This window comes from Mycteria americana, chromosome 1, assembly GCF_035582795.1.
Source record: "Mycteria americana isolate JAX WOST 10 ecotype Jacksonville Zoo and Gardens chromosome 1, USCA_MyAme_1.0, whole genome shotgun sequence".
Lineage (NCBI taxonomy): Eukaryota > Metazoa > Chordata > Aves > Ciconiiformes > Ciconiidae > Mycteria > Mycteria americana.
The window spans coordinates 136,368,819-136,390,594 of NC_134365.1; the positions used below are offsets into that span (position 1 = coordinate 136,368,819).

The window sequence follows — 21,776 nt, forward strand, 5'->3', positions numbered from 1 at the left end:
TCCCACAGCACCTTCCTATCATTTTACTAATTTTAAGTCACAATATCGTCCTATTAGCTTTGTATCTGATGTCAGAGTCCTCCTAATACTTGTGCCTAAGTCCCTATTAGCAAAGGATAACTCTGCATGAAGCTGCAAGCCCATGTTGCAAAGTAAAGGGGACAGTGGTTTTATTTAAAGGGCAAATATTTGACAAGTCTTAAACATAAGCAAAGATTCTTTTCCTCAGCCATGATCTCTGACACTGCTGAACTGTTAAGTGGCTTTTCTTTTCAAAAAATATAGCCCAGATCCAGTAAATAAGCCAAGACAGCTAATTTTAATAGTTTGTGAATATAAAAATGTATTTCTAGTATTTCCAAACACAATGTACTCCAGTATATTTCCTTATGAAAAGTCCTCTCATTAAAAGAAAGAAAAAAAAAGGAGAAAGGTTTTCAGAATATCAGATCTGCTTTTTCTCAACAGTATTTGTATTAGCTTCACATCAGAAAAAAAAAAACCAAACAGATAAACAAGTAATCTTTATACACAAACCACAATTAGCAATAAAGGATTTGTGATAAAAACATGCTGTATAATAATGTAAGCACAGTCATTCTAGAGGAGCTACTTTAGCTTTTCTGATAATGTTCCCTTATCAGAGAAAAAACACATATAAATAATGACAAGGTATTTGTTCCTTATGCCATTCTCTCCAATTTAAATCCATATACACATGCCAATGAAATGCACTGGGGCAAAAAGCTACATATTTATGGAAGCACTAGTGGATTATATGTTGGAAAATTGTTGCAATTAGGGGCCAGCTCCTCATTTCACACAAAATTTACCCTCTCACCAATACAATGGAGATACATTGACTTAGAATAGCTGAGAACTTGATCCTGGCATGTTACCACTATTTATAATATAAATACTTCTACATTCAAATTCTCAGACATAATTGCTAGCTTTGCACAAAAAGAAAAGCAGCACATGCTGAGGGAACATGACCAAGGATGGCCTGATATATAGCAGACATACATTAAAAATACGGCAACATTCTCTAGTTTTTATGCTGTTTCTGGGCTTCTTATGTGGTGCTGAATAGACTCACTATGTAATGCACTCACAGTTCAACTGTGCTACCTGCAGACAGATCATGTGGAAGAACTTCTTACTTTCTTCAGCCATACTAAAAAAGTATGCCCATCAAGCAGCCAAACAGTAAAAAAACCCCCACATATCCTTGCATTTCCAGGTAATTCTGTTAAGATTTCATGGAAGTGAATTAAATCTTTGTTTTCCTATACAAGTAGGAAAGTTGTATTAAAAAACAGTTCTTGATCAAGGAGAACAACTACATATACCATCCTTCAATATGTTTTTTTCTTCATTTGAATATAAGTAACTTTTCTTAATGCACAATCTTTGTTACCATGGTTTGATAGAAATTCCTATTTTGAGCTAATTAGTGACTGGTTTTAGGCCGCACCTAAAACCCACCCCTTTAGTTTCTAATTCCTGTGACATCAAAGATATTATAATCTTCTCTCACCTTTTCTTCCTCCCTTCCCCTTCCCATCAGAAGGGTGTTTCTCTACAACTTCAGTCTATCACATTCATTCTAGACAATGATTAATATCAGACCCTTAAAAATTTCTGTCTATAATTTGGATCTTTTCTGTCTTAAGGTAAATGAAAATCTGGAGCAAAACGGGCAGCATCTTTTCACATCTTCAACTCCAATTCATACTGTCCCTCCAACTCTCTTCCTTTATAGCCACTTTTCCTCCATATTTAAAAGGAATAAGCCAAGTTAAAAAGTAATTAAATCCATAAAAAATATAGAAACTAGTAGATAATTCTATTTATTATGATGCCTATAATTAAACATGAACTAAACTCTTGTGGCAATCAACAAATGTTTTCTTAACAAACCTTGTATATCTAGGCAACAAGCAGCACATGTCTGCTCTGAATCTGTGCAGTACCTTGCAAAAGAGCTGGGGACAGGTAGGTCTCAACATATTTTACCAAGGTATAAAAAGAAAAAGTTAAGATGACAAACAGTCAGGGGAAGGATGGGAAAAAACGCGTGTCAAAGTTTAACTTTTAAATGTAAAACAGATAGCCCCTGAAGTCATCTGCTCTTAGAGGTTCCGTGCAGCTTGTTTTAAGTAAGTGAGAATCATAAATCGGTAAGCTTAAAATAGCAACATACCTTGCCTTTTGTTCAGATCTCCAAATACTGGAAACCCTAGGTCTTAGTAAACCCACTTGCTAGAAGCTTTAATAAATAACACTTTGTTTTAGAACTTCAGTACAGTTGTTTAAATGAAGCTTGAAGCTGCAGAAAAAAAAATAGTGCAACTACCTAAAAATTTAGATCCTCACAAGCAATTCAGCATCCTTACAGAGGCTGTAGGACAAAGCACCTTCCTCTGCTAAAGGAAAGCCTTTCCTTTGTAGTCATCTGGTATACTGTAAGGTATTCTTATAGGAACTCAGACAACAGATTACCCTGCCATTATACTGTACTCTTACAGTACTGAACTCTTTCGGATGAGGACATGACTAAAGACATGCAGAGCTTAAATTTCACTCAGCAATGCAGGAAATCCTAGACACTTCTTGAGTCTTGGTGAGGTTACCTTCCATAAAGAAGAGACCTGCCTAGTATGAACTATATTGTCACCAAGGTGCTCTCAAACTATTCACCCTGAATTATTATTCTGTAACTATGCAAAAATATCCAATTTACCAAAGCCATTCTATTCAGTGTTATAGTCTCCCCCAAGCCTGACAAGGCTTCAGCTTGAGACAGGATCTTTCCAAGTTCTATTTTTTTTTTTTTTTCATTTTTTAACTTTAAGTCAGTTTAACAGTGTAAGCCAGTCCAGATATAACTATATGTCCTGTGCAAAAGTCATTCCGTGTACATGCTAAAAGCCACCGCAGGAATGCAGGCCCTCTGCACAGTGTTAACTTTTTGTAGAAAAAGGTATGAACTACATACAAAAACCTTTATATATTCTTGCATCACTACAAATGAATCATTCTATGATGCTGAAATGTTTTGCTCAGAGAAGTAGAAGTTATATGACTACACTGCGGCTCCAAAGACAGCAAAGTAGTTCATGGCAGAGGACCCTGTTGATGAGCAGCAAGTTCAGATACACCCAGCTTACACAGTAATTAAAATAGTGTAGACAGGTTGCTAGACTTCATTTTTGTCTGAAACGGGGTTTTTTCTTTCCTTTTTTACTTCTTCCTCTTCTAAATTAAAATCAACAAGCATAGGAGTCAGTGCTTTCTTACTGCAGTTTGATTGTCCAACAGCTGTAGAAATTCCACATGGATCCCACTCCCCCCCAAGACAGGTAAGTGCTTACACAGCAGTATTTGGCAATTAATTTGACATTCTAATTGAGAGTGCTTGAGTGTAAACTGCATTCCAAAACAACTTTTTTTTCTTTTTGTAAAAACTCTTAGTTGAGATTAATGAAACATTAGTAATACTTCATATATTTCAGACAAATATTAAATACCAAAAAAAGGAGGTTTGGTACTAGATGTAGCCATTTCCTCTGACAGTATTGCAATTAAACTGAATGACTGCAAGGAAAAGCCCACCCCAGCTGCCACATCTCATACACAGTAACATCTCAGTTCTCATCAGAAGTCATTGTTTTACCCAAATACCAACATTTATCTCTCACTTCAAGCAATTTACTTACCTTGTGTCTGCATTTAAGTACAACGCCATAGGCTCCTGAAACAAAGAAGAGAGATAAACCATTTCAAAGCAGAAAAAAACCCCAGCAAGATAAAACAGTCTTCAGTCACCTCCTGGCTATAGAAATAATGTTGTTCCCAGTATTATTATCCAGAACTTGCACATACAGGTACTGTACTAAATTTCTGTGCAGTGAAACAATTTTATAAAAATTGCTTGAAAGTAAATGGATTTTAAAATGCTGAAATTTTTTTCAATATACTCGCAGAGAAGTTTGATAACTTGCATTTCCCTAATATCACTACAGAGAAATTAATACAGTAAACTTTAAAAAAAAAAAACCCACACCAAAAACCACAAAAAAACCCCAAAAGCCTCACCAAAAATGACAAAACTGCCCCATTTCTCTTTTCTTTCATCTTCCAAACTCCTCCTTCCATCTGAGAATGGAAGTAGGAGCTATAGAGAATAAACTGATGTTTCTTAATATCTGCATACAAGCAATAGTTTGCAAATGAAAGCTTACTACCATCAGGAGGACAAAGTAAAATCTATATAAAATTTTAATTCATTTTTTATTAAGATATTACTTACCTTCACCTACAACTCCAAGGATCTCAAATTTATTCATCACATTACCAATGTTAGGAATCTTCATCAAGACAAATTCCTCTTACGGTGAGAGCCACAAAACATGGCACAATGGGGACCGTCCAAAGATTTTGCAAAAGGTAATCGTGAAAAGGCTCTTGGAAAAAAAATTCCACCTTGATCAACGAGACTTCTCACACCCTTTCTTAATATCTAGGCAGTCAGTAGCTTCCTAGGGAAAGAAGATAAAATAATGTAATTAGTACTTTGTTTTATTTCAATAAGAGAGCACAGTGGTGTATATACGTCACACCAATATTGTCTAACAATTGTAACAGACAATTAATTTACTTCTACATTTTATGATCAAGAGAGTTTAGCAGCATGTATAACGGACGGAACCTATTGAGAACGTATCTCACAGAACAGCTGGCTTTGTAATCCCATACTTAGAATGTCTATTACAATAATAACTAAGTTACATAAAGTTAGTTTCTACAGGACAGAAGCAAACAACAATGTTGATAGGAACCACCTCAGTGAGCAAAAATATACCTATAATTACTTATGTTCTCAGTTTGGTGTATGTTGACAGCTAGGTATCAAAACAAATTGTGTTTAGTCAATTTATTATTTGTCCACAGTAATGACAAAAAGGATAAAGTAGAAAGAACACTAAACAACAGAAAATATTATTCTACTACTATTTTTTGTGATTGTTTAAAAAAAAAAAGGAAATAATTTGCTAGACTGACTAGCAATCAGATTTGGAAAATTATTTCCATTACGGCTTATTTAATGGAAATGTAATAAATGGCAAAAAAAAGTTTTCAAAGTTTTTTTTTCCATGTTTCCCAAACATTCAAGTAATTTGTCAAATCAAGCAACTATACGCAGGGAAAAGAACAAAGTTTTTTGTGTCTGTGTGTTTTAGGCTCACCACATCTCTCCTGTAATCTTAGAAGTCTGATAAACTAAACACGCTGAAGTTTGGTTTTGCTAATTGAGAGTGCTTTTTTCCCCCTAATTTTAAGGGCAAACATCCCACATTCAAAAAATGGGAAAAAAGCTAAAATGGCTTCACCATGAATTGGAAATATGTCATTTCCACAGTTCAGTGCTCCAACAACAGGACTACTCATGAGGAACAAGATGGCAGGATAGAAGTAAATTCATTTAACTAACTTATGTGTAACGGGTGAGTGTAACCTAATGATATTGGGTTCAGCTCACACAAACGGGAACTCTCATTGCTATTTCACTGTAAACTAGGGGTGCTGGCCAAAAGCCCTGTGTTGACTAAGTCACACATAACAAAAAGGAGGACTCAAGGGTGGAGGGAAATCACAGTGACACTACCCTCAGCAAGACAGGGAGATAATTTGGGGGGTTCTGTTATTTTAGAAGCAACTTCAGAGATAATCAACCACAGTATTTTGGAAACAAACTGAAAATAAAGCAGTGGCTTCCAAAATAAAGGGATGGTTAGGGGTTTTTTTGTTTGTTTTTGTTTTAAAGTTACCCACTCCTTAATGGATTATTTCAGTGGTTTAATTTACTGTTTTAATTAATCAAATTTTCCTTCACTTGTGAATTGTATAAAATACTCTTTCCTTTCCCTTCCATGTACTCTCCTCCTATCTCATTTGGCATCTCCTTTCACAAAAGCCTTTGTGCTGTTTGTCCAGACTTTTGGGTTACAGTAATGAACTAAAAAAAAAAAAAAAAAAAAAAGAGCTCCTGGAAAAGCAGGAGCATCTGCTCAGTTGCACCCATCAACAAGAGGACAGAGCCCGCACTGAGCTGCTTCGGCTTTCTACTGAAAGAGGCCCGTGCCAGGCACACAGGCGCAGCTGGCTGTCCCTATGCTGCGGCCGAGTGACAGAAATACAGCTACAGAGCCCTTGAAAGAACCGTTAATGCCTGGCGTAAGCAGGACACAAGAAAACAGGTCAGCCACGTTCAGAACAGCAAAAATTCTTGCTGGAAAGAAAGGAACAGTCAGAAAACATATATTCTGTTTTCTATTAGCACTATTCAGTAACATCAGCAAATCCGCTACTTCAGTTCCCAACATTATTCATTGACAAGTCTTTCTAGAAATTAGTTTGCAATAACATTCATTACTTATCTGCTAATGTTATTACCATACATCGTCTTTCTGCCTTACAGTGTACACAATACTTTTTGGATCTATGACAAAACAGTGAAGAAGCTTATGAGATAATGTATCAAAAACTCAACAAGACATTTAGATGCGGTTTCCTCTGTCCCTCATTCATAATTTCTAACTTTCTCATAAACTACTTAAAGCTATACAGGCCTGCAGCTTGTGATCCACTATTTTTATTTTTCTATTTTTAAGAGTTCTGCAAGTGTATTCAGTACGTATCCTTTTTTTTTATTGGGAATAAAGGTTAGATTTGCAAGCAGCTAACTTTCCTTTCTGAAATTCAGTACTACACATCTTCCTCTCCCCACCGATCATGCAGTTTCTCTTTTCACTTCATTAAAAGAACAAACCACAGAAAGGCGATCCGCTTGTTACACCGGTGCTCCTGCACGCACGGCACCTAGAGCAGCACTCTCATGTAATTCCCTAAAGGTAAAAGCCTGTCAACTCACTTATCGATGTTCATTCACCTTCAGTGATACACTTCGACTGGCCCAAAGAAACACACAAACCAGCTCCTCGAATTCTCCCCAAAGTGCCTAATGGCTGACAGCAAAGGTAATATAGATGCACGTACAGGGGGACTCCCAAAAGAAAACTGCACTTGAGTGACCCATCTCTTCTGCGCTAGCTCCAGAGTCATCTTTGTGCACAACTCTGCTGAGAGCACTTCATGAGAACTTAATCTTGAAATGAAAAGGAGAGGTAATGAAAGGACAAGTGGCATGCAGCAGTAGTATAGATTCATACCCAAACACTTTTTGCCCCAGCTCTTCTGCCACATCTCCTCAAGCAGGGCAGTAATTAAAACTAGTTCTCTCCTGCAACATTAGTGAACTCAGACTAGCTAGACCCATCTAATCCCTAGACAAGAGGTATATACTTGAGATCTTTGCCTTCAAAAGCTCCCGAAAGATTGAAACGAAACTGCTAAAATTACTTGCTCGGTGGCAGCACCTGCTGAACGTTCTGGGATTTTTCTGCTTTTCGAAAGGCACTAGCCTTGTTAAGAGTGTTCTTAAAATCGCTGATGCTTGCAGGGAATCTGGTAACATGAACTCAAACTCCATGAACAACACAGAGTCTTGTGAATGGCAGAGTGAGTAACTGTAATAATAAAAATAAAAAAAAACCTAGAAGTTTTAACCAAAAAAGTAACTTCAAGAAAGTTATCCATAGCAAGAATTACATTATTCTGTAACTTAGTGAAGACAGGCTGGATTCTTTCAAGCTGAACACTGGAAATAGCAAGGAAAAACCTTATTAATAGCAATGACAATTTTGTTCTTTGCACTGAGCACCATGTAGGTCTGTTTTAATAAGTTGCCTGCTGGCTAGAATGATAACCCTTGCAGAAGAGGAAATAAGGTCCTTCTTTACCTCTCAAAGGTTCTCAGTAGGGAAATAGCATTCATTCTCCTAACATCCCTTTCTGAGGCAGCCAGATTCACAGCACATCAACAACTTATGAATTAAACCAACAGATCTCTGAGATGGTCTCAATGTTACCATGGCATTCTACAAAACACAGAGCCAATTCAGCAAAATGAAGCACCATGAAATGAACAAGAAACAAATTCGTTTTCTTAATCCAGAACTATAACAGTGTGATATTTTAATACAAATGTAGTTGTTTTGCAATAGCATGTAAGGCTTATATGTAAAAACCAAAAACTGTATAAACATTCTGGGAATGAACATACAGAGCATTACAGCATTATGGTACCTGATCATTTGCATTGAAATTAAAACAATGGGGAAAACCCCTAGCTCTTCCCCAATTCCTTTTCCCTTCATGACCATTAAGAATTCTAGAGCATCACCCAAAAGCATCCAACTTAACCACTCACTCCAAGGCCTCAATCCTAAATAAAAATGCTATTTATTATTTCATAATCATCAATAGCTGGGGAAGGAGGCAGTTTTTACATAGTTAGTAAAGACATTTAGTGAGAATTATAAAAAACTCGAGGTAGACATTTGTCTTCACAAAATCTGGAGAAATAAAACTGTTCTAGAAATACACAGATTCATATATAAGTATATCATATATCAAGTATCCAGTTCATTTCATATATCAAGACAGAAAGAGTACAATTTGCACCCTGTTACAAACTTCTAATTGACTTCCAAGTCATCCATTAGCTTTTAAAAAGCTTCTTGCCAGTAGGTAATATACTCCCCTTGCTCTCCTAAAACAAGAAGCATAATATTTTTATTTATTTGTTTATTATTTTTACTCACTGAGAAGATACAACTAAGAATTTCTAGAGGCTGGGTACATTTTCACTTGCTCACTAGCAAAACAGCAGCTCAGTAAACAGATGTAAAGAACTTATACCATATAAGTATCTGTCTTTGATGGTTATGCATTAATCCACACCCTGGCACGTCTTCTGTCGTAAAAGGTACACACATGAAAGGAAGCATTAACCACCTCTATTATTCATGATGTATCACCACTACAGCACCTCTTCCTTCTCCTCCCCTTTGTATGTGTAGTTCTATTTCTTGAGATTTTCCAGGAAAACCCTAATTAAAGTTACAAGCACCCTATTCAGTGTTATAGCAGAATATACAAGTGACAGGGTTAAGAAAATAGTTATTTTTCAGGATTTATTGATCCAGAGGAATGTACCGGGAGTACTATGAGGAATTACAGATTAGGAAGAACAAATTCAGTATTTGAACAGCTGTGAGGAGGAAGCTGGTAGTAATAGCCTGACTTTAAGAATGGAGAGAAAAAAAAATACGATCATATTGCTAGTGAAGTTTTGCCAGTCTCACTCCTGCACTTGGAAAAATCTACCACTTTTTGTTTTCCCAGTTTATGGAGGGACAGTAAACCTTCTAATGGGACAAGGTTCTGGAGGGAGAGCCGTCAAGACTTCATAATATAAAAAAACCCACAATGTGGAAGATGAAAAAAGAAAAAGCTGAAGAGAAAAAGCAACAAGAACTTGTAATTATGCAAACCATTTTTCATGCTCTAAGCTTCAATCTATCCTCCTCTGCTCATAAAAAAAATTAGGAATGAAAAGAACAGCTGGTGAAAATAAATACAAAATTTAGAAAACTCTCAAACTTGAACAAATTATGTAAAACACCAAGGTTGCTTGCACAAGCTCACAGGTTTTAAAATTCAGCTCCAGCAAGCTTTTATTGACATTGCTAATATCATCATTGGAACTTGACTTCACTGTTGTTGGTTTTGGACTTGTTTTGGCCCCCCCCTTTTTTTTTTTAAATAGCTGAAAATTGCAAGCTCATCTTGATGAGTTATACATCAAGAGAAGTCATTGTCACATAACTGGCCTAAGAGGCAGCATGCCTTCATGGCAGCAGGGCCGGGGGTACAGGAGGGAAGAACCTGAACAAAGTTCCCATCCCACAGCAAGCACACAACCAGGAAAAGGGTTGAATCAGCTCCCAGCTATTAAAAGATACCTGTTTGGTTAAATTCCTAAATGAAAACGAAGCTTGAAGACCAGGGCACCAATAACAATTTGGTTTGTTTTATCTTGTTCTGTGAGTGCTCTTCCTTTTGTATGCAAGTACAGATTCAAAAATAAATTCAGCTCATCCTGGATATATTAACTAAATTCACTTCTCAGAGTTAAAATGCAGGATTTATGAGCTTCTCTAACAGCTGTGGCCAACTCAAAAGAGTGGGTGCTTAGCAGGATGCTTCTAAGACCATAGTGACAAATAAGCAGACTGATTATCAAAGCGTTGAGCACAAAAGCAGCTCCCATGAGTCATAACAGAAGGACAGGAAAGACAATTTTGCTTCCATTTTAGTCTTCCTCTCTGATAAGAACCTTAACAAATATGTCTATTGTGGGTGTGACAGCTTCTTACACAGTTTATGCTGATCCTTACACATGCTGGGTGGTCTTCGCCATACCTGTAGCAGCTCTGAATAAAAACCACCAGAGTTCAGAGGATAACACTCTCAACAGCAACCAGTTAAATCCAAAGCCTTTGCAGTTTCATCTGGCACAAGGAGCCTGACACTTTTGAATTCAATTCTACCAAATGGAAGTGCCCAACATTTGTATTGAAGTAAAAGCACACTTTTGGTTACTGGGATACCATTAGGCAAAGGGGAGCAAGGAAAAAAAAAATTTTTTTTTTTTTAAAGAAGGTCTTATTTCATAATAGAATATCTTCCTGTAGAAGCAGCTAATATTTCTTTATCTGACACAATATTTGTAGCGGTCTCCTTGGAAGTTGGTTCTTTCATTTTAAACTTTCCTTTTCTCTTCTCAGAACACCAGTCTCCAGTAATATCCTATATTCATTTATCATGTTGCTTACTATTTAGTCCCGTATTATCTTTGACAATCTGCCATGGATTTTAAATCCCCAGGGTATAAAACAATATTACAGGCATAGCTTTTTCATCTTTCATAATTACCAAAAAAAGCTACTATTTTCAAAGAGTTACACATTAGGACTCACTTTGTGACTCAATTCCCACATTTACGTTTGAAGATTCATGCTTAGAAGAAGAAAAAAAAAAAAAGCATTGAGCGTACAAGTCTTCCTTCTTTACCACAGAAAAAGGGGACGCGTTGGAAGCACTGAGCAGCCAGTCAATTGAAGGACTGCTCTAAAGTTTGAGCTCAGCAGGGTATTTGTGGCAAGAAAGGGCCTCTCAAGTTCTTCCATCGTGCTCTCTGGTCCCTCTATTCTCTGGCAGCCTACTGTCAAAAAGCGCACTGCTAGGTTCCTCTCCACAATGGCAGCAGCCACTAACTCTGCACCAGCAATCCTATACCGCCGTGCTGTCAGCAGACAAAACAACAGATGCAGAAGACCTGGCCACTTAGAAAAAAGTCCCCTGATGCATTCCTAACTGGATCAGCCACCAAATCTTTCATACGTGCACACAAAAAGCGTACTGGAGATTTAAAAAGACTGTCTCCTAACAAAAAAAGACCGGAATTCTTTTAATCTGACAAACTTTCTCCCTCCTACCAACCCAGTTTTGCCTTCATTGTTCTAAAAATAACTTCCAATGACATTCTAAAAGTCAGATGTTCCTCTCTGCACTGGCTTTGGCTGGGATGGAGCTTTCTCCTAAAAGAACAGAAAAGTAAAGGTGAATAGAAAGTATTTATAAAAATAGCAAATGAATGCTCCAACTAAATTCTGTGGGCATTCTAATGCAGATCAAAATAACCACAATGACTACTCTTCCTTGTAATCTTCAAACATATCATTAAATACAGATTACTGGTTCACTATCTGAAGTAAAAAGAAATCACTTTTTCCTTTAAAAGGACATACCAGAGCTATGGAACAAACCGAAAAATATGAGAGGGGAGCCCCCCAAAATTTAATACTAAGTTAATAAGAAAATACAATACATGTAAGTGAACAGAATTATATTCTAACTACACTATAAAATTATTTATAATTTCTTCTTGATGTGTTTTCCAGGCAAATAGTCAGAGGCATTTTATTTAAATAATACTGATCCATCTTTAACAAAGTTAACCTTGCAAAGAATGCCATCAAAAGTTTTCAATAAAGGACAAAAAGAAGCCACTCAATTACTAACTGTCCTAACACCTAAAGACAGGTCATTTCGCGAATAAATTCACATTAGAATGCAAGCACACATGCAGGAAACATTTAAAGAAACAACTCAAAGGCTTTTCATTATTGGTTCTTCTTTCACAAGAGTAATTACAAGTTATTAAACCACATGGGGGGCAAAAGGTGTACAGTGGGGTTTTTTTGGGGGAGTGTTGGGTTGGTTGTTGTTAGGTTTTTTAGGGTTTTTTTGCTTGGGTTTGCTTTTTTTTAATTAGAGAAAGACTCCCTAACTCCATCAACCTCGAAACAGCTTGCTCCAAAAAAACTCAACAAAATTGAAACCTATAGAAACATCTCTCCATATGAAGTTTCATCTGAATTTGAAGATATTGCTACTATTTCAATGTGTGAAACTCTATTACATTTGCTCCAATTTTAGAATTTCAGAGGTAACAGCAAGTACAATTAATACTGAAAATATCTGAATGTGCTTATTTTAACACCTTATAGAATTTTTTTATTATGATGTCTATTATCAGAGTAACTGAACACTAACCATGTTTAAATAAAAGGTGAGCTTTGCCACACTTTCTAGTTGAATACCTGCTAAACTTACACAGGTGAATAAATCAATTAGGCAAAACCTAAGTCAAGAAGACTAATCTCCAAAGTGGCTCAGACTTCATTAAGACCTTATGACCATTATAATAAACTGAAGTTCAAGACAAAAGATTGACATTCCAGATAAAAAAGGAAAAAAAATTCCCAACAATTCCTCTCTCAATTAACATAAGCTTCCTTGAAACAGAGGATGAAAGCCTGGAGTCTTCTGGAATGCAGCACCACAGAAGCAGCAGCTGCAGCAATGTATCGGGTACCAAGGGCAATTCTAGTGAGGTCTCTGAACATTAAACTGAAAACGGTCAGATCTGTCGTTATCTCAACCCTTCAAGTCCCACGTTGGGTGCCAAAAAAGACTGTCATGGTTTAATCCCAGACAGCAACTAAGCACCACACAGCTGCTCGCTCACTCCTCCCCGGTGGGATGGGGGAGAGAAAAAAAGTAAACCCCATGGGCTGAGATAAAGACAGTTTAATAGGACAGCAGAGGAAGAGAAAATAATAATAATAATTATGATGATGAAAGAACGTACAAAACAAGTGATGCACAATGCAATTGCTCACCATGCGCTGACCGATGCCCAGCCCGTCCCTGAGCAGCGATCGCTGCCCCCCAGCCAACTCCCCCCAGTTTATATGCTGAGCATGACACCATATGGTATGGAATAGCCCCTTTGGCCAGTTTGGATCAACTGTCCTGGCTGTGCCCCCTCCCAGCTTCTTATGCACTTGGCAGAGCATGAGAAGCTTAAAAGTCCTTGACCAGTGTAAGCACTGCTTAGCAACAACTAAAACATCAGTGTGTTATCAACATCATTCTCACAATACATCTAAAACACAGCACTATACCAGCTACTAGAAAGAAAATTAACTCTATCCCAGCTGAAGCCAGGACACCCCGAAATAAACTTTGTGTTCAGTGCAAATCCACTGCAGAGAAAGTACAGGAACAGAGCAATCAACTTGTGCTGTTATGACAGATGCCCTCATGCTGAACCACCTCAAACACCTTCACGTAGGGGAACTTCAGTCTGCTACATAAATTCCTGCAAACATGTTTGGAAGATGTATTAAGGCGACCAAGACAATTTGCAAAACGTGTAAACAGCTTTCCAGTAGAGAAAAAAAGATACAGAAACAAACCCACAAATTTAATTTTGTGATCTCATCTAAAAGTGGCAAAAATCAACTTGAAAATAGAGTCAGGCAAAAGCAACAAAGACCAGAATATTATCTTTTGCACAAGATCATATGCTTATCTCCACCACTAACTGCATCAGTGAATGGAGACTAATGAAATACAAGAAAAAACATGCTGGGAGCAACACTTACTCATATACCATTTGCTTTACCTAAACACAAAATTTAAGTTCTATTGAAATTGTAGTGAAACTGGGTGGTGGTGGGGAAAACAGGCTGTTGCAATTTTTATCTGCTTTTGAATATTTGTACTCAAAAATCTCTCCAAAGCTCAAGAGATCCACTTTCATCTCATACAGCATGAAATAAAACTACTACAATCAGGATAGTTCAGAGCTTGGCAGCTTAAAAATTATAAAATCTAGTGGCTGTGGATTTAAAACAACTAGAGCATTAGCTAAAGCAGAAGTTCTTTTTCAGAAAGAAGCAAGTGAGCCACCACTGTGCTTCAAATTGCGAAGTGCCAAGTGAACTCCCGGCTGGAAGACACATACTTGTGTTAGCTTGTTACAACGCAGGGGGCAGTTCTGCTACAAGGAAACCAGTAGAAGAACTGCTTTCAATAAAGATTAAAAGGAAACTGAGAAACTAGTAACATAATTATAAAGGCTAGCAGTCTGCCATCCTGTACATACTATCCAGGAACGGAGGTGGATCACAGCAAGGCTGAATGGGAACCCTGCAACTGGCCTTGGAGCACTGGAGAGACTTACTCCCTTAAAGCGACTGCTTGAGAAAACTGCTGAAGTTTATAGAATACTTCCCCCTGTATACCCTTTCAGTATACCCACTATGAATTTAAGCTACAGTGGAAAAATTATTTGTCATTTCTAAACTTCGTATCTCTAATTCGATATTAGAACAGATGAGATTCTGATTATTTTATTTCTCAAACTTAAAGGACTCCAAAACCCCTATTACGAAACCTAATCGCAAAGACTTGTAATCGCTTGTGATGTTCACTTTTGCTCTCCTGTTTATTTCAACTGTTAGATGCATTCTTGGGCCTTGTCTTTAATTAGATGTTAAGCTCTTTGATAAGGAAACTTTTCTGCTATGTTGAAGGCCTCTGGTTGTTGTTATAAAATAAGTTATAAAGAAGTAATGTTTGAAACCATGCTATGGTACTGGTTATTTGCATGAACAGAACTGCTGTGGTAAAATATGAGCCTTGAGGTAAATGGAAGTCTCACCAGATGACTCAGGAAAAAACTTCAAAAACATTAGGAGGCAATTTGATTCATCTCTGGAAACAGGATGTGGTAATAATTTTATATTTTTAATAATAAACAACGCTGTTTCAGTGCCAGTCTCCATAATGACTCTAAAAAAAAAAAAAAAATCAAGTAATAGCTTCTCTTGCAGTTTCAGCCTAGTGGTTTCCATTTAATAGTTAAAAGGAAAAAAGAGATATTTTAAATCTCACATAATATGAAAACTACCCTCATAACTAAAAGGATGAATGTTCAAACTTTCTTAACACAAATGCAGCCTGTACTTGTTCTATACCTTCATCCACCACCATCAATATACTGGCAAAACATACATATCCAACCAACCATGCTTAACTAGTATTTTTGTCAAAAAATTTAGTATTTAAAATAAAAGCCCAATGAAAGAATGCCACAGCCCTGGTCAACACTATTATTCTGGCAAAAATGTCTCTAAACCAAATAGAAGAGTTTTCTACTAAAAGGCATGAGCTACCTCAAAAAAAAAAAAAGTGAAAGACCAGTATTTACAAGTTAGTCACTATAATCTAAAGTGAAGAATCATCCAGATTAGGTTATGTATCAATGGAAAAATATTTAAACATAAATAGGAAATGGCAGGTGCATGGCCTTTCTCCCAAGCAGACTGCTTCACAAGTGCCAATAGAGCTTCTCTCTGGTATGAGAGCTTCTCTCTGACGTCTTCTTGCACGGGAGATTCCCATGGCAGCAAAAGCATGTCTGGATATGTAAGTGACCCAAAAGAGGACCTGAAAAACAAGCTTGAGAAAAGGGTGATGCATCTAAACAGTAAACAATGTTGGCAGGCCTACCAAAGGAAAGGTAATAAAAAAAGCTTGTAATCCTGGTTTTCATCCTTCATGCATTTCTCTATCCTTTGAGCCTTCTAAGTTTAATTATAGAGTGGGGAGGGTGGGGGGAGGAGAAGCGAAAAAAAAGAGGGAAGGCAATGCCCCTGGCAAAGGGCATGAAGGGTGGGTGAGGGAGAAAAGGAAGGGAAGCTACTCCAGGGAGCCACAGAAGAAGACAGTGAAAGGCTGGCATATGGGGAAGTTCTGAAATGAAAGAAAAGAGGAAAACAAAAGTCTAAAAAGATGCTTCAGGCATGAGCAATGAGTTCATCATGAGATTTGAGATTTATATTAGCTTACAAAAAAAAAAAAATAGACTTGCAGCACCCAAAAGTCAATATTTGCATAACTGACTTTCCTGTTTCTAATATATCTAGCTACTTCTTGTACAAACAGTCTTGTAACATTAAGGGAAATAGAAGTTATTTGGGAGATCTAAATGCAAAAGTCTACTCCCCGCAAATCATTATTATTTATTTCCTGTAAAAGGAAAGTAAAAAACCCCAAGAAAATAAGGGCTGGCAACAGTATAGGGCATACCATGTCTCAGAGGATTAAAAAGAACTTCCCGAAGTTCAGTTATACCTAGCGACAGAGGCTGCTAGGGAGCTTCCAAGGTGAAAGACACTTCAAACCAAGAAGATGAAACACTTCTCTTGTTTACTGTCAGCAAGTTGTACAAACCCATATATGTATAATGACAGGCCTAAATATCGGTCATCAAGAAACTAGAATGGAACGGGCACATATCGAGACATTTCATCATCCACCACAGGCAGTAATCACAAAGCAGCAGCACGCTGACCCCGTGCCTAACCCAGCACATGCAACCAAAGAAGGCACTGCCCAACAGGTAGGGAGACAACATGTAAGATTACAGTTCTAACCACACCATATTATTTCTTTCCACTAACATTCTTTGTGCCTTTCTAACACTGGAAGAGTAATCTCCACTTTCCTTTGTAACCAGGTAGAATGGGGGATATGCTGTTTACTCAGACAACAAGTCAGAAATAATTCTTGTAACCTTCTTTGGATTATACCACTTACTTTGCTGCTGAGACTGCATACTAAACCGATTTAAATGCAAGTTTAACACTTATGCCTCTTGTCATGCTAGATACGCATTTCCTATTCTCATCTACTCATATCTCAAAAAACTCCAACCAAACCCAACCCAACCCACCAAAACACCAAGGTACAGAGCTCAATACCTGCTGCTAGAGAGAGATTTTTGTAATGTATAGGAGACATCCCTCCTGCCCCCAATGAACAGAACTAAAAAGACAATCAAGTAATGTAAGAGTCTCCATCCTGAGCTGGAATTTCAAACACGGATGTTAAATGCATTTCATAGTCTATTTGCATCCATTTTTTCAACTGATCAAAATACTTAGTAATTTAGAATAACTCCTTTTCTCTGCTTGCACGCTCAGATTTTTTTGAAAAGCAAAATACTTTCAAGACAATTTGCACAACAGCGTTTTGCAACAAACCACAGCTGAAGTATTTCTTCCCACTGCAAGGTATTTACTAGACTGCAGTAATTCTCTTAGCACTTTTAAAGCTTGAAACACACCTTCTGTCGAATGCTATGAGTCAGTTTTAATGACAGTGCTATGTTCTATTGCTCTGTAGCTTATGCAAGAGAATGAATTTGCATTAAATACCCAACTTTAGAAGCCACCTTCTCTTCTCCATTGTTAATACTGAATAATGGTAAAAAATAGGCTATATTCCCTGCATGCTTTCTTATTGTTTTAAAAGAATAAATCTAATTAGCTGCTTGTAATGTAAAATGGACATAAAATTTGTTATTGTCACCTTATGGATATGTACTTTTTTTTTTGCAGAAAGCCAGTATACAGAAAAAATGTAGAGAGTAATGACAGTTTTCATATTTAGTAAAATTTCAAAATTTTAGTCAAGTGTTACCTGATTAGTGATATTCTTCTCCCTTACCCTGCTTGCAGGAGAATTTACAACAATACCTTTAAATGACTTCATCTGGAAGAAAACTAACAGTTAACTTCACAAGGAGGAGGATAAAACAGTCCAACATGCTAATTCAAAGGAGAAAAAAGGGAGTAAAAATGATCAGTTAGTTTATAAATTAACTTTTGAAGACTGTCACTGCTGTCATTGGGGGGAGTATGAAATAGCTTTGCCTTTTTCAAGAAATTCAACAAGAAAAAGTTATAATGCGACATCTCTTGCCGTCATGGGTCTTTTAGTCCAAACAGTGGTCCAATCTAAATATGCTTTTCTTTCATTTGCTTTGTCCCCTCACGTAAAATCCCCCAAGCCCCCCACCTCCCTAGAACAGTACATTATATTTGTGTTGGGGCTTTTTTTTTTTTTTTTTTTGATTGAAAACATGATTAAACTTTGCTCAGTTTGACAAAATGAGGGCTTGGCCAATTTGTTTCTAGAAATATGACTGGCAAGTTTTGTAACTGGTTCTTATGCAAACCAATGGCCAAACCCCCTCACAAATACACAAGTAGCTATACAGACATACAAAGTTAATGGGTTTTTTTTATCTCTGCATATACGTACACACACAGAAAGGTACCCGTGCATGCACCTACTTCTAATGGCAGGGGACAAATTCCTCCTTCCAGTAAATTTATCTTCTTAGAACTTCAGCTGAATGATCACCTTTCTTTCCTTTATTGAAAATGAATGCAAATAAATTGTATTACCTCTTTTACTCTCTCTACTTTCTAGAAGTGAATCATACATAAGCCAAAAGCTTCCGTCAAATCAAAACTTACTCTCTTTTTAGCACTTTTAAACAGATCCCAAGTTGCCCAAGCAAGAAAGAGATCACTTATTTCATATTTTTAGTAGAAGTTCACAAGTTGAACTCTACAAGAATGAAGAAAGGGTCTGATGGATATCTTCCTCCATGGTTGGAAGATCTGCTATAAAAGGCTAAGCCATTACAGTAATAAATGACACTTTTTCAGTACACAAAAAGCACCAAGAAAACCAAAACCGGATCCCACACACACCTGTGGACTGGAAGACTGATACAGACAACTACTTTCTGAAAGATGTATGTAGAAAACACTTGTAAAATAAAGCAACACTTCAGACTGAAGAAACTATACATTTGCAAACCTGTAAAGATAGCAGCTTATGAATTAACAAAGGAACGGCACCTGCATGAGGGTATAACAGATACGCGGATATCACAATTTGCTAGAATCTGAGTAGCAGGTAAGAGATTTGCCCAGCATACTGGAGAACAATATTCACTTTAATGAAGAGAACTGCAAGGAAAACGTCAACTGTCTCCAGCACTAAGAGGCAATTTCTCAAAATATGAAGTCTGTCATTATTGCCCTGAGATGTGAAAGCAGATTATACAGCCATTTTTATTAATTTGCAATTAAAAACAGAGATGCAAAATCTAATACCATTCTCATCTTGTTTGGGGGTGTGAGGAGGAGGTATCAGCCCTTTTCTTTTACTTATGTAAAAGCAAGCCTTCTCCTGTTTTTTTCTTCCCTTAGAAAAACTTCTCCTTATAGTACTTGAATCTGCTCCAATAATAAGCTCTCAATTCACTGCAGAAATGTATTCTAGCTCTTGAAGTTCAATTAATTGGGGGTATGGGGGGAGGAATCCATCAGCACATTTTCCAGCTATTAGAGATTGTTTCTTGGCAAGCTGAGAACTTGGCCAACTGAGAACTTAAATAATTTTGTACCCTTAGCTCCAGTGGTGGTGAAATGCAATGATCTTACTTCTAGTTCAGCTTGTAAGCAGCAGCAGCTAAGTAACACTAGAAATAGAACATGGAACGTGGTTAACTTCAGGCATTCTGAAAGAGTCCCCAGCACACATTAACACATACATCCATCACACAACAAAAAGGTTAGCAAAATATTTAATCCAAGATTCACAGATATTCATACTGCAAACAAAAGCAACTATTTTAAGTCTGCTGAAAGAAGTGCTGATGTACTTTTTCTAAATAAGGTTCATTTAACTTGTGTTCAGTATATAGTTTTATTAATAACTAAAAAAATGGAATGTCAAATGTCATTATTACAAAGACAAATATAATTGCACCCAAAAACCTCAAGCAATGAGATTTTGCAATACTTGATTCCAAAAGCAGAAGTAAAAGATTTCTTATCTTCACCCACTTTTTAAAAAATAAAAAAATCAAAATTTTTTATTTTGTCATCAAAATAGATTTTTGCCATCAAAAATAGTTTGCACCCTCCTCCTTTGTAGGAGAAAAGGGAAATCCCCTCCCCAGACACACTGTACACAGGCAAGCTCTCCTCAAAGCCATTTGTAAACTTGTGTCTATTTCCTCAGCAAACATGCTGAAATGAATGTTTAGTAAGAATAAAAAGGAGAAATAGTATTTAACCTTGTTTCAAGCATCCAATTAAAGTGGCAAATCATTAAACTTTCAAAGTTCAAGAATTTAAGAGACTAAAAGTTTAGGCACAATACAACACTTATTTTAGTCGTAACAGAGATACTGTCAAGTGCCCACTAGGCAAGTGTAATTCATACAAAAACCCAGAACTAATTTAATTGATGTCCTTTTAGCAGTTCTTTTCCCAATTTAAATTTATCCAGCTTAGTTTATGTAAACTGTTTGGACACAGAATGTGCCAGTTTGAATTTGGCAAGGAAAACATGCTTTTAATACGTAAAGCCTGATTTACTATCTTTTCTAACCTAATTAGTTAAAAATAAGTTTTGTGATGGTAGATTTACACTAAACTAAAAATCAAGATTTTCCCCAATAACATTTATAGAATAAAGGTATCAAGAATATTTTAAAGAAAGTCTACTGCTATTAGAAGTCAAAGCTGTCTAGTATGAAACTATTCTTTACAGTAAGATTATGTAAACTACTACGGAAAAGCCTACAAACCAAAGCCACCACAATATAAAGCATCAGCCACTGGTGGTGTGTTCCAGTTCATTCACAGGCATAGAACTATAGCATTCACTATCCTCACTAGCAAGCTACCTACTGACAAGAGTAAGGACCCCAGCTCCCATGCCCCACCAAAGTATATGACCATGTTGATCTCGAAACACCATTTCTCCTCATTCAGAGCTTCAAGTACAAATGAAAAAAAAAAAAAAACAGATTACTTCAATTTTTCTTTTAGATCTAATCCAAGTCAGTTTGAGGTGATAAATATTCTTCATCCTCAAAAAAAGTCTTCTCATAAAGAGTGTTACACCAACTTGGCACATAAATCAGCAAGAGACCACCGAGAACTGAAGAGCAAAGCACAGCCATGTCACTAGAGGCTCTAAAGTCCATTAAATCCCACACAGAAATGAAGCCAAAACCTTGACAAGCCTTCAATTAACACCAACCAATTCACTTTCACATAGCAACTCAAGACAACAGGAAATAAGAGCACAAGGCTCTAGTCTTCTCCATTGCCTTCTTCACTAGACACCCAAGGTCTTAGTCTCAATATCCTACTAGGGCTCTAACCTCCTTATCAAAAATATTTGCTGCAGTAAGGAACACAAACTTCAGAAACCTAGCTCAGAGGAGCCGTACAATCTTAATATCCCCCCAAGTTACTTATAAACAGAGGTTTTGGATGGTGGGAGTACAACAGTAGCAGAGTTTTACAGCACCTTTAGTGATACTGTCCAATCTAATCTCATGTCATTAGGGTACAACAGAGAACAATCCATCATTTCAGTAAGATGGCCACGCACGTTTTCCCCCAGCAAACAAGGAAAGTCTTTCTAGTTCTGTGCACATGTAGGTACAAGAAAAGGAAAAACAGCAGTGAGACCACACCAGAGAAATGTCAGTCTGCCAAGGACACCTT

At 37.0% G+C, this 21,776-nt stretch overlaps 1 protein-coding gene across 3 annotated transcripts in view; it reads right to left on the bottom strand.

Annotated features, from left to right (window-relative positions):
• CDKL5 (cyclin dependent kinase like 5) overlaps positions 1-21,776 on the bottom strand; it is a 140,641-nt gene that overhangs the window by 85,152 nt on the left and 33,713 nt on the right. For 2 of the 3 annotated variants that reach the window (XM_075521655.1, XM_075521638.1), the window contains exons 2-3: positions 4,316-4,544; positions 3,723-3,757 (exon numbers count right to left, since the gene is read on the bottom strand). In XM_075521655.1, the coding sequence (XP_075377770.1) occupies positions 3,723-3,757; positions 4,316-4,379 (99 nt within the window). In that variant the 5' untranslated portion in view covers positions 4,380-4,544. Of the gene's footprint in view, positions 1-3,722; positions 3,758-4,315; positions 4,545-7,865; positions 8,000-21,776 lie in introns of those variants that run through there. The other variant, XM_075521646.1, reaches the window with a different exon arrangement.